This window comes from Mercenaria mercenaria, chromosome 19 (assembly GCF_021730395.1).
Source record: "Mercenaria mercenaria strain notata chromosome 19, MADL_Memer_1, whole genome shotgun sequence".
Classification (NCBI taxonomy): Eukaryota; Metazoa; Mollusca; class Bivalvia; order Venerida; family Veneridae; genus Mercenaria; species Mercenaria mercenaria.
Window position 1 is genome coordinate 18611700 of NC_069379.1, and position 13679 is coordinate 18625378.

The 13679-nt window shown below is 36.4% G+C and overlaps 1 protein-coding gene across 4 annotated transcripts in view; it reads left to right on the plus strand.

The window, feature by feature from the left end:
• The window catches only part of LOC123542332 (zinc finger protein 492-like), a 56696-nt gene that overhangs the window by 15004 nt on the left and 28013 nt on the right, over positions 1-13679 (plus strand). For all 4 annotated transcript variants that reach the window (XM_045328138.2, XM_045328136.2, XM_053531508.1 and 1 more), the window contains 3 exons: positions 5438-5591; positions 12452-12610; positions 12958-13040. In XM_045328138.2, the coding sequence (XP_045184073.2) occupies positions 5438-5591; positions 12452-12610; positions 12958-13040 (396 nt within the window). The remainder of the gene's footprint in view (positions 1-5437; positions 5592-12451; positions 12611-12957; positions 13041-13679) is intronic.

Here is a 13679-nt window from a genome sequence, read left to right on the forward strand (position 1 = left end):
TGTACGCTGGAGGAATTTAGTATGCGGGAAATAGTACGCTGCATGTATGCGGCACATACACTTTTCACATGCAAATGAGCCTGCGGTGTACTACCACTGCGGCGTACATGCTGTGTACTCCTGCAGCGTACATGCTGTGTACTCCTGCGGCGTACATTCTGTGTACTCCTGGCCCGAGTCCTGCGGCGTACATGCTGTGTACTCTTGTGGCGAAACTGCTGTGATAATGTAAATTCCTTACCCCACCAACTTTCTTATGCAAATGCTGATCATTTGGACAGAAAAAAACAGAAAAAAGATAAGTGACATGCATCAATAAGTATTTACCCTTACCAAAATAATGTAGATTGATGTTATCAAATAAATATGTATGCTTTTCTTCATCCACTTTTCAATGAAATAAATCAATTTTTGTAGCATGTAATTTGGTAAACATCTGAAGAAAATGGCGTAACTGCATCAAGGGGAAACAACTTTAATGCAACTAAATATAAGTGTTATAAATTTCGAAGTATCTGCGGTGTACATGCAGTGTACTATTTTCTTGTACAAGTCCCTCCTGCGTACATGCAGTGTACTCCTTAAATTTTCAGAGTCTGTGCTGCGTACTTGAAGTGTACTAGTGACCTCCTGCGTACATGCTGTGTACTCGTCGAAATAGTACGCGGCATGTACGCGGCATGCGGTGTATGTAAAATGTACTCCTCTGGCGTACTACTGTGTTCGCGGCATATACACAGCAAATACGCAGCATGTACGCCACAGAGGCTTGCTTCTGTAAGGGATAGCAAAAAAAGAATGAAAGTAAAAAGTAAAGGCAGTTTCTGCGCTGTTGGCTGAACCATATACTAAAATTCTACCTGACCATTACATACACATTCAATTGTTTGAATGTTTTTTAGCGGCTATTCAAATCACTCTGCGTCCGTGGTCCGCCCGTTAACAATTAACTTGTTCTCACGTCTCCTCAGAAACTACTGGGGGGATTTTGACCAAACTTTGTCAAAATGATGTATTGCTACCCTAGTTGTGTCCCCCTGAAAATCAGACTGGTTCAACTAGGGCTGTAACAATACATTCGAATATTTGATTTAGTCGAATACAGTTTTGTCCGAATTGTATTCGTTATTCTCCATGTCCCGAACCGAATATTTACGAATATAAATAAAAACTGCATAATCCAAACTAAAATTACTTGAATTTACCTCAAACACAAGAAAGCTACCCGAAAATGCGCCTGTTTCATAGCGCATTTCACATTAATTATTCGTTTTCTTCGTATTACCCCACCCACAACAGTATAGACAAATATTTTCACGACAATGATTTGATAAGTCTCATAGGGCCGATATTTGATGTTGGGTTACCATTAATAAAATGCTCTTGATAATTTTCTGGGTTTGAGATGAGATTGAATTCATAATTTTGTATAATTTTAAAATATTTGATTTCAACATGTGGGAATTCCCATTTCATGACATCCAAAAACTGTCTGCATAAACAACATGTTGAGCAACATGTAAACCGTTGAAATAGGGGATCCTCCTGCCGTTTACACATCGTCAGTTTTTGGTCTTCTCTAGTCATTTTTTGCCAAACAGTTGACAGTTTAAGTCATTTGAATCCAAAGCTGTATAAGCTTACATGCTGACTGTGTGTGTGTGTGTGTTTTTTACTTTTGAACAGTATTTGTTCACAATCAGTGTTTTGAGTAAGTACCAAGTAAGTGCTATAATCTTGTCAGCAGACTATAATCTCATAATTGTTGGCAAAAGCCACATAATGTTCAGTGACCTTTTAGTATAGAATTCATGATTAAATATTCGTATTCGACACCCTGTATTCGTGATACATATCATATTCGCCCCTTAGTGTATTCGTTACAGCCCTAGGTTCAACTATTTTTGAGTGAGTTATGGCCCTTTGTTTATTTTTATAATTTACATAGATTTATATAGGGAAAAACTTTGAAAATCTTCTTGTCCAAAACCACAGGGCCTAGGGCTTTGATATTTTGTATGTGACATCATCTAGTGGTTCTCTACCAAGTTTGTTCAAATTATCCCCATAGGATGAAATATGGCCCTGCCTTTGGGGTCACATGGTTTATATAGACTTATATAGGGAAAAACTTAAAAATCTTCTTGTCCATAACCTACAACATTCGTCTACGGATCGCGGGGTCGCGAGTTCGATCCTCGGGCGGGGCGTATGTTCTCCGTGACTATTTGATAAACGACATTGTGTCTGAAATCATTAGTCCTCCACCTCTGATAATTCATGTGGGGAAGTTGGCAGTTACTTGCGGAGAACAGGTTTGTACTGGTACAGAACCCAGGAACACTGGTTAGGTTAACTGCCCGCCATTACATGACTGAAATACTGTTGAAAAACGGCGTTAAACCCAAAACAAACAAACAAACAAAACCTACAACATTCAAATTTGGACCACATGTTAGTTTTGAGTGGCTAGATGAACCTTGACATGAGTTGACCTTGATCTTGACCTAGTGACCTACTTTCACATTTCTGTAGCTACAGCCTTCAAATCTGCACCACAGGCATAGGTTTGTGTACCGAAATAAACTGACCTTGACATTGACCTAGTGACCTTCTTTCACATTTTTGAAGGTACAGGCTTCAAATTTGGACCACATGCATAGTTTTGTGTTCCGAAATGAAATTTGACCTTGTTTTTGACCTAGTGACCTACTTTCACATTTCTCAAGCTACAGCCTTCAAATTTGGACCACATTCGTAGTTTTGTGTACCGAAATGAACTTTGACCCTGAGATTGACCTAGTGACCTACTTTCACATTTCTGTAGCTACAGCCTTCAAATTTGGACCACATGCATAGGTTTGTGTACTGAAATGAACTTTGACCTTGACATTGACCTAGTGACCTACTTCCACATTTCTGTAGCTACAGCCTTCAAATCTGCACCACAGGCATAGGTTTGTGTACCGAAATAAACTGACCTTGACATTGACCTAGTGACCTACTTTCACATTTTTGAAGGTACAGGCTTCAAATTTGGACCACATGCATAGTTTTATGTTCCGAAATGAAGTTTGACCTTGATTTTGACCTAGAGTGACCTACTTTCACATTTCTCAATCTACAGCCTTCAAATTTGGACTTGTGCATAGTTTTGTGTACTGAAATGAACTTTGACCCTGAGATTGACCTAGTAACCTACTTTAACATTTCTGTAGCTGCAGCCTTCAAATTTGGACCACATGCATAGGTTTGTGTACAAAAATAAATTTTGACCTTGACATTGACCTAGTGACCACAGGGATTTTTTAAGGCTGATTTTGGGGCCGAATATGGGCCCCATCCCAATTGCAAAAATTTGCTTATTTTCCCAATTCTTAGGTTTACTGACCGTTGAGTGTCTGCGAGTTTCTCACTGAAGAATATTAGTAGACACTTTCAAAGGACAAAAAACATAAAACAAAAGACTTGTAATATGGCATCAAACAATAACAATGCTGAAATAAAGGTTGTAAGATGGTAAAACTTATTTTTTGAATTTCCCAATTTTCAGGTTTTACATGCCATTTTTCCCAACTGAATGGGCCCTGGGGCCCCAGTTTTGAAACAGTAAAAAAATCCCTGGACCTGTTCCACATTTTTGAAGGTACAGGCTTCAAATTTGGACCACATGCATGCATAGTTTTGTGTTCTGAAATGAACTTTGACATTGATTTTGATCTAGTGACCTGCTTTCACATTTCTCAAGCTACAGCCTTCAAATTTGGACCACATGCATAATTTTGTGTACCGAAATGAACTTTGACCTTGAGATTGACTTAGTGACTTACTTTCACTTTTCTCAAGCTACAGCTTTCAAATTTGGACCAAATGCCTAGTTTTGTGTTCTGAATTGAAATTTGATCTTGATTTTTACCTAGTACCTACTTTTACATTTCTCAAGCTACAGCCTTCAAATTTGAAGAACATGTATTGTTTTGTGTACCAAAATGAACTTTGACCTTGAAATTGATCTAGTGACCTACTTCCACATTTCTCAAGCTACAGCTTTCAAATTCGGACCACATGCACAGTTTTGTGTACTGAAATGAACTTTGACCTTGATTTTGACCTTGAGCTAGTCTTGAAATTTGGATATTAAAAAAATGGCTCAATGGTGGGCGCCACTCTGTGACAGAGCTCTCCACAAGCCCCGGCGGCCGGCGATTTCGCCGGCTACTGACGGATGTACCGCCGGCTACTTTTCTCAAACTGAACAAAAAAATGAACTTCAAAATGTAAAATAATAACCCGAAATTAATTGTTGAATGAAATCATAAACAAACCGCTACCATTACGGGCCTACCATTACTTTATACATGTGTATTCCAACAGTTAAAATACGTTATTTTTGTATGCTGACGTCATATGGTTGTTGGTTTCCCAAGTCAGTGAATTGCGCAGGATCTTAGCGCATCTATTTTAAATCAGTCTCACCACGTGACGAGCACTGACGAATAGTTTAGCAATATGAGCGGGCACCTGTGGGTTTTCCCGCTTTCTTTATTTATCCGATCCAATCATCCGTACGCAATCTTTGCAAAATTAAATAGCAAACCTGTACTGTAAGTAACTAAGTAGAATTGATTAATTAATTTTTAGTCTTGTTAGTTTCCATTCAGCCTGTTCTGACCGCTTGTAGCGTTATTTTAACTGGCACGATGCACTGAGAAAAATGTTTCGTACGCCGTTGCTCGCATGTTGTGCGTAAACGGTTTGCATGTGAGTAATATTTTTCTGAAAGATTACTCACTTGCCCAAAAGACGGTCAATCATTAATAAAGAAATATTTTTGAAACAAAAAATACGGACCTGGAAGCAACAGATCTACACGTCAAAATGCTCGTGATCGCCTTTCTAATGGCTCATTGTTACAGGGGAAAAAAATCAGAATTACTTTTTTTGGCATTTTTCTTTCTCAGAATACATTATCACTGTAATAAATTTAAGTGTATATGGCTCATGGCCTAGATATATATAATCCACCTATGTGCCAAGGCTGTGAATAAAGACTGTGATTCTGAACCGTTTTTGGCAGATTTTTTGAAGATGTATAATAACACTGGTTTAGAGTGAGGGTATGACTCTTATTTTTTTGTGTGAGGTCACAAAAAAATTTATACACTTTTAAGAGGAATTATTTTTTTATGTCTTTTTTGTATAAAAAATATAGGTAGACAAAGCAAAGAAAAAACACCCCAAAATACACCAGATTGCACCATTTTAAACCTTCAATTTCAAAATTTCCCGGGGGAGGACCCCCGGACCCCCCGCTGGCTACTTTTCTTTCATCACTGACTACTTTAAACTTTAGGGAGAGCCCTGTGTGATCTCTTGTTTTTTCTCAAAATGTAAGGCTAAGTATATATTCAATTAGATTGTGTACATTTATTTTCAGAATGAAATGGATGGCATGAATTTAGACCATTTCTTGGATAAAGAGGTTGATTTGGGACAATATTTCACAAAGACAGAACTCGGTGTTATGGGTCTACAAGAGCAGCAGAGACTTAAGAACATTGCCCAGAATTATGAGATAATGCTCTATATGGGTATGGTTGTTGAGAGTTTATGATTATTTCATTTGATTTATTTGACTTTATTTGCAACAATATTTCAATATGTAACAAATTTTTGTTCAGATACACCAACGTGGTGATTGATCTTTGATTTTGCACCTGTATGTTGTTGTTCTCATAAAGTGAGTAACTGGCAACTTCCCAACTTGAACTTGAGGTTGGCAAGCTATTAACTGGATGTTTAGTGATTAAAGCCACACTTGTTAAAGCTCAACTTAATTATGTGCGTACTAAAACTGCTAGTCAAAATACCATAAATGTTTGAATGTACTTCCATTTTCATTCCACATTTACAATAAAAATAAGTTTGTCTTAAAGAATATCAATAGAATTATAATATTATATATCCCTGAACCAGTGGAAGAAACAAAAGCAGTTGCTTTTATTTGGTTATAATGCTAGACTGTTTTGGAGTTTATTAATTCCTGCTGAAGGTGCAGGAATACAGATTTGGTGTTGTCCATTCAGGCAGCTGTTTGTCGTCATACGCACATGCATGCATCTGAACTTGAAAACTGATTTATTATGAATCAGCGATTTTTTTCCTTCTTTAAAAAGTACCCCTAAAAGGACCTTTTCCCAATTGAAAAATACAGTCTTTTTTCCCAATTATCATCGAAAAATTCCCAAAATGACCAAATTAAGTTTGCATTTTGATGATTGCAGAAGGAAAACTTAGTTACATTGACATTCACCATGATTTAACCATTTAAAGTTTGTTTGATGCTATTTACATGGAATTAAAGGAAGAAACATTCTAAATGATGTTATTAATTAGCTATAAAAATTCCCAATCTGAGTAAAACCCCCGCTATTTTTCCCAATTTATCCGGTACTGGACCTTTTCCTAAAAGGGAAAAAAAAATCACTGTAATTCAAAAATTTTTTTTAGCTGGAATTACCAAACCTCACATAATTATTAATAAGCAAAAGACCTTTGCTCTTTTATAGTATTATCCCCTGTGACCCAATAAAAGCAGACTTCCCCCTTGATTTGGTAGGGATTTTTGACAGTCATCTAAGTAAGCTATTGATGAATCTTCATGAAACTACATAAATGTAGGTTGGTGGTGCCCTCGCAGTTCCATCAGGATAACTTCAGTAATTTCAGAATGACTGCCTTTTAATTGTTTACATAGAGGACATTTATTTGTTTTTCGTGAATATGGAATATATCTCACCTCGAATTGAGAAAATGTGAACATTTTCTCACTTCGAGGTGAGATATATTCAATATTCACGAAAAACAAATAATTTTTTATGCCCCCGAAGGGAGGCATATAGTTTTTGAACCGTCTGTCCGTCTGTCAGTCTGTCGGTCTGTCAGTCTGTCCGCAATTTTCGTGTCCGGTCCATATCTTTGTCATCGATGGATGGATTTTCAAATAATTTGGCATGAATGTGAACCACAGTAAGACGACGTGTCGCGCGCAAGACCCAGGTCCGTAGCTCAAAGGTCAAGGTTACACTTAGACGTTAAAGGATAGTGCATTGATGGGCGTGTCCGGTCCATATCTTTGTCATCGATGGATGGATTTTCAAATAACTTGGCATGAATGTGTACCACAGTAAGACGACGTGTCGCGCGCAAGACCCAGGTCCGTAGCTCAAAGGTCAAGGTCACACTTAGACGTTAAAGGATAGTGCATTGATAGGCGTGTCCGGTCCATATCTTTGTCATCGATGGATGGATTTTCAAATAACTTGGCATGAATGTGTACCACAGTAAGACGACGTGTCGCACGCAAGACCCAGGTCCGTAGCTCAAAGGTCAAGGTCACACTTAGACGTTAAAGGATAGTGCATTGATAGGCGTGTCCGGTCCATATCTTTGTCATCGATGGATGGATTTTCAAATAACTTGGCATGAATGTGTACCACAGTAAGACGACGTGTCGCACGCAAGACCCAGGTCCGTAGCTCAAAGGTTAAGGTCACACTTAAACATTAAAGGTCATTTTTCATGATAGTGCATTGATGGGCGTGTCCAGTCCATATCATTGTCATTCATGCATGGATTTTAAAATAACTACGCATGAATGTGTGACACAGTAAGACGACGTGTCGCGCGCAAGACCCAGCTCCGTAGTTCAAAGGTCCTAAACTCTAACATCGGCCATAACTATTCATTCAAAGTGCCATCGGAGGCATGTGTCATCCTATGGAGACGGCTCTTGTTTTTTATTTTATGCTCAATTACGTTGAGCTGTGCATTTTGCAACAATTTTTAATCTCAGTGCGGGAAACAGACACGCGTAAACAGACATGACGTCAGACGTGCTGAGATGTTAGAAAGACGTACACAACATAAAGTTCCATTTTATTTTATTTTATTTATTTATTTTTTTTTTTTGCTGCATAACGTTATGAAATTCTCATTAAGTACTGTAAACGCACATATTTTCGCGGGGTTAAAATTTCACGAATTTGAAATTTTGAGTATGTTCGCGAGGTTTAATATTCGCGAAATTGTAAAAATGGTATCCTGCTTGAATTAGAATTATGCTTATGGTGAATATTTACGTGAGGATTAATTTTCGCGAGATGTAGGGCCTCGCGAATATAGCGAAAATTAAACCCTCGCGAAAATTTTTGCTTTTACAGTAAAATAATTTGAATCGAGAAATATACTATAAAGAACAAAGTGCGACTACAATTTTTTTCCTGTTTTAAGCAAATAATTTAAAATTCATACACAATGTATGAGGGGGTGGAGCTATATCTCTCACAGTGTGAAAATATAGATTTCATATTTTCAGTGAGTGATGAGATATGAAAATATTTAACTGATAGAATACAGTATTTCATTAGTTAGCATAAAATAAAGTCAATCATTTCCTACATAGATAATAAAGTAACTCATTGATCGATCTTTATGAAATGCAATGCAAATTTATGTAGATCACTATAGGGAATTGATGCATGCAAATTTTTCGTCAGGATCTCTTCAGAAATTGCAAGTTATTGCACTTTATTTGCTTTGAATTTTTTTAATATGGTATCTGGAAATTAAATATCTTTTAAAATATAGTTGCCCGCACTCACAAAACAAATTATTTGATAGGGATATACTTCTATTTGCATGTTGAACCAACATCTTGTTTGTTTGTTTTGGGTTTAACGCCATTTTTCAACAGTATTTCAGTCATGTACATTTTCCCAAAAATTGACTTTACATCAGATTTTTATTCCCCTTTACCCAAATACCGAGCTATATTTCTCCCCAAATCAGAGGCCTGGGCCCCTTCTGCTCCTGGTAAAAAAAATCCTGCTAGCACCAATTACAATATCAAATAATATTTGAGTCGCACCACAAGAAAACTGTATACTGTGTAATCATTTAATTTCGTCGGCACGAAATTTCATGGTTTTGACCAAAACGGCTGTTTCGTGGGGAAGTAAATTCGATCCTCATGTGGGGCATAATTATGTTCTCCGTGACTATTTGATAAATGACATTGTGTCTGAAATCATTAGTCCTCCACCTCTTCATGTGGGGAAGTTGGCAGTTACTTGCGGAGAACAGATTTGTACTGGTACAGAATCCAGGAACACTGGTTAGGTTAACTGCCCGGCGTTACATGACTGAAATACTGTTGAAAAACGGCATTAAACCCAAAACAAACAAAACAGACTTAGAGGTCAGAGGTCAAATAGCTTAAAGAGGTACCTCAAAATTACTGTATTCATTTGTATTTCCATGATGGCAATTGTACATTATTTCGGTGATTCATTTTGTTGTGCGTCCTGCGTCAAAGACGCATATTTTTCACGGGGGACGCGTTAATTTGAAATGTGTGCAGCCGCGGGACGCAAACAATTTCACTGACATAATGTGTACCTTCGTTTACTTCCTCTAATGGTTTAAAAAGTAGAACAGATGTCGTGGATACTTTTCATGCGTCAAAACTACCTTATCACCGTTCGATTTGTAAAGCATATTCTGATTGGACAGTAGTGATTTTTTTAACCAATCGGTGACGGTCATTTATTTTATGTTTGGGAGTATTGTTTTCAAAGTACCCGGATATTTCAGCCAAAATATTTCAACAATCTGACGATGCCGTTGAAAAAACAGCTGAAGTTAGATCCCAAACAGCAAAAACTTTCCGTGTTTTTTTTTGGTCTAACTTCGAGTGAATCGTCGGGTACCGAAGAAGTGAGCACTTCAACAGAAAATGAAGCAGCGGCTGCGAGCACGTCGGAAAATCAAGATACGAAAGAAAAGAAAATTTGTTTCTAAATGACCTACTCTATATTCGTGGTTATACTATGACGAAAGTGAAGATAATATGTTCAGCACAATCTGTACTGACAACGTAAAAATGAACAAAGCTGCAAAGAACAGAAACTTTCAAAATACAACTTTAACAGTTTTTTTTCTCCTCATCCTGTTTAGTTCATTTCTGGTGTAGATATATAGGATGTTAAACCCATTAAATCAATCAATCGGTCAACCAATATACAAAGTACAGGATGTGAAAAAGCAAACAATTCAAATTTGGGACTTACTGTTTCATAATATATTGAGTCCCTTTTTGACTCATTACCCACTGGCTGGGAGTGGGACTCATTGTTTCAAAATATGTGAGTCCCATGGACTCGTATCTTCAGATTTCAAAATGAATCACTGATTATTTGCATGAAAAATTTGCATGAAAAAAATGAGATATACAAATATTTATATAGTTACAAATTCACAGTGACATGGGAATTATACATAACTTGCATGAAAAAAAAATGAGATAATATTTAGTTACAAATTGACAGTGACATATATTCCCTTACGGAAATATTATAGTTTGCCGCGAACACTTGCTGCGATCATGCCGCGAATATCCGGCGAACATGCCGCGAACACTTTTGATACAATTGGTATAATTGTTCTCGTGAACAAGTAGCTGTGAACTTCCCGCGAACAAGTTGCTGCGAACATCCCGCGAATTAGTTGCTGCGAACATGCCGCGAACTAGCTGAAAACCATCTCTACAGAAATTGTGTACAAAAAAGCATGGACAGAAAAAGTGCAAAAACAAATAAATTAATAGGAATCAGGGATATAAATTTATTGAATAAACATGAACACCGAGGTTATAACAAAGTCAAATTGTCAATGTCTCAACTTTTTCATATAATATTTGGAGCATTAATGATAAAATATGTTTGAATTTTAACTGTTACTTGTCAGTTCAATAACAGTGTCTGAGTGCATGTATTCATTTCATCCAAATGTTTTTTCTTCACACTGCTTATAGGTTATATGTATCACTACAAATCTGTCATAGTTTTACATGTTAATTATCAGACTTATGAAGCTTAGAAATTGTCAAAATAAGGTAGTTTTATATTTCTTTTTAGATAATCTGATACAGCTCTGCAAAAGGTTAAGCATATATCTATTTCATTTTCAAAATTCCTTATGTTTATTGAGATATATGAGTATAGATATTAAACATAAATTTTCTGACTTACCACAAAAAAGTATATATTCCTATCAGCCTCTAAGAATCACTTATGAAAACTGTCTGTAATGCACACAGATTTCCTTCTAAACATGTCCAGAATATCTGGTTGTAATTAACTTATCAGACTCATACTGTGACCTTACAGATAATGTTACAAATTAATTGATCTACAATTACCTGCTCCTATAAAAGCTCTTCAGTAACAGTTTACCAAAGGATTATAATCTTCTAAGTTCCTCTCGCAAACATGCCGCGATCATTGCTCTTCCTGTGAATATCCCGCGAACTAGTATGAAACCAATCGCGGCATGATCACGGTAGCAGCGAATATCCCGCGAATACTTCCTGCGAATAGGTATGTTCGCGGCATGTTCGCAGCATGTTCGCGGCATGTTCGCAGCTTTTTGTCCATTTCGTAAGGGTTAGGCCAAGACAATTATACATTAACATTCTATTGAGTTACTGTAGCAGTATGAAAAGACATCTGTCACAGTATTTAGTTAAATTTCAATCATAGTTTGTTTCTACAGAGTTATTCGTCTGTATAGATATGTTTGAAAATTTGCAGGTGAAGTTGTCGAAGCACATTTATTTAGGAAGGGCCTAAATTGTCCATCTGAAAACTTGTAATATATATAGCTGTATATTACCTGTATTATAAGAATGATTTTCATGAAGTTTTTGTGTGCGAAAAAAGTAGATCATAGGTTGTTGTGCGTCTTTAACTGTGTCTGCTTCATACTGTCTACTGCTTGGAAACTTTTTATGAAACTAGCATCAATTTTTGACCATATGAAAACTACATACAGAGCCCATGATAAGGCAAGGTCAAGATCACAACCCTTGATAAATGATCAAAGATTTCAAATTTATGTCCACTCCATAAGAACAGCTAGAATGAATTTCATAGAATTAGCATAAATTGTTAATGTATGAAAACGACACGCAGAGTGGACAACCCAGATTAGTAAGTCCAATGTCAAGGACACAAGAGGTCAAAGGTCAAACACCTTGTATTTGTGCCTGCCCATATCTTTACAACCACTGCAGAAGTTTTCATAAAAGTAGCATTAATTAGTGTACAACCCTGTCACATTTGAAGGTCAAAAGTCATGATCTCAACATTTTACCTCTGAAGAGGTGTCCGGGCATACATATCCCCTTTAATGATAGTTCTACCATATAAATAATATTACTTTTGCTTATATAACGCATTATTACGAGTCATATTTCCTGTTCAGAGAGTGAGGAACATCTTATAAGCGTGTACTACAAAGATTTAAAAGAAAAAGAAACCCCAGATTGCATGTCTGATGTTGATGTGTGTCTTATAAGCGAAAATATATGGTAGTTAATATTGTTTTTTAGGCCTTCCTGCTATCAAACCAGAGTTTATGAAGGGGCCAGGTTACAGAGCGAGGCAAGCCAAAGTAGCAGAAAAGGTTTCAGTACAACCTAAACTGTCAGATACAGACTCGAGTGATGAAGAATGGACACCAGACATGGAAAGGAAAAAGAGGGCAAAGGGTGAGAAAAAGACTTCAACTGTAAATCATAGAAATAGTTGCTTTCAGTTCAACCATTGACAAACATTTCAAGAAAGAAGGGTCCATCATGGCAGTGACAAGTCACTTTGATAGGTTCTTACTGATTGTTTTTATTAGTTTAGTGTCATCTTTTTTTTTTTTTTTAAAGGACAGCTTTACATTTCTGCTTCTTAAATAGCTAGGCATGTCTCTAGTCTTAAGAGAAAAAAAAGAAATTTCAAAAGTTAAATTTGATTAGTTTTTAATTTATTAGTAACTGTACTTTGTATATTAACTGAATAATAAGCGATTAAAAACTTAGTTGATGGTTACTATTATGTTTTGTAGATAAACCAAAGATTCCAAAATTCCTTAAAGCTCCACAGAAAAGAAAGATGAAAGAAGTGCCAGAAAAGAAAAGATTACAAAAGGTACTATGGTGTACGAAATTTAACAGCTGTAAAAGACCTGTTTCTTTTTTCCACATTACAGTCATAATTATTTCAAATTTACACCTATAGATTTTATATAATAGCATTGATTTTACGGCCTCAGATTTAAATTCACAGCTGTAAAACAATAGTAAAACAGTTGAATTATGCAAATGAGATAAGCTGTAAAAAAAAAAAAAGAAATGGTTACAGCTGTAAAATGCCTCAAAAGTAGGTTTTTTAAAAAAAGAGGACATTTTAAAGGATGACAGCAGAGGTAAAAAAAGTTTTAGGATGAATTGTACAGTCGACATCGTACTTGTGGCCACCTCTATTAAGCGATTTTTGTATTAAACGACCGGTCAAAATCCCTCTCGAACATTTGCAGCATATAGGTTCATTCCATTAAAAGACTTATTAAACGACTACCGACCACATTAATCTAGTCTCGACAGGTAAAATGTTCGATAAAAGTATCTATTAAGCAACCGGGTACCAAATTTCTACCACCTTTATCTGTGACAAATACTTGAGAAAGCAGTCTTCAAATACTTGATTTAACAAGAAAATAATATATTTCATGTTCAATCAGGACTGTGTTCAATAACAAAAAATGTGGCAGCTACATTTTAATCGAAC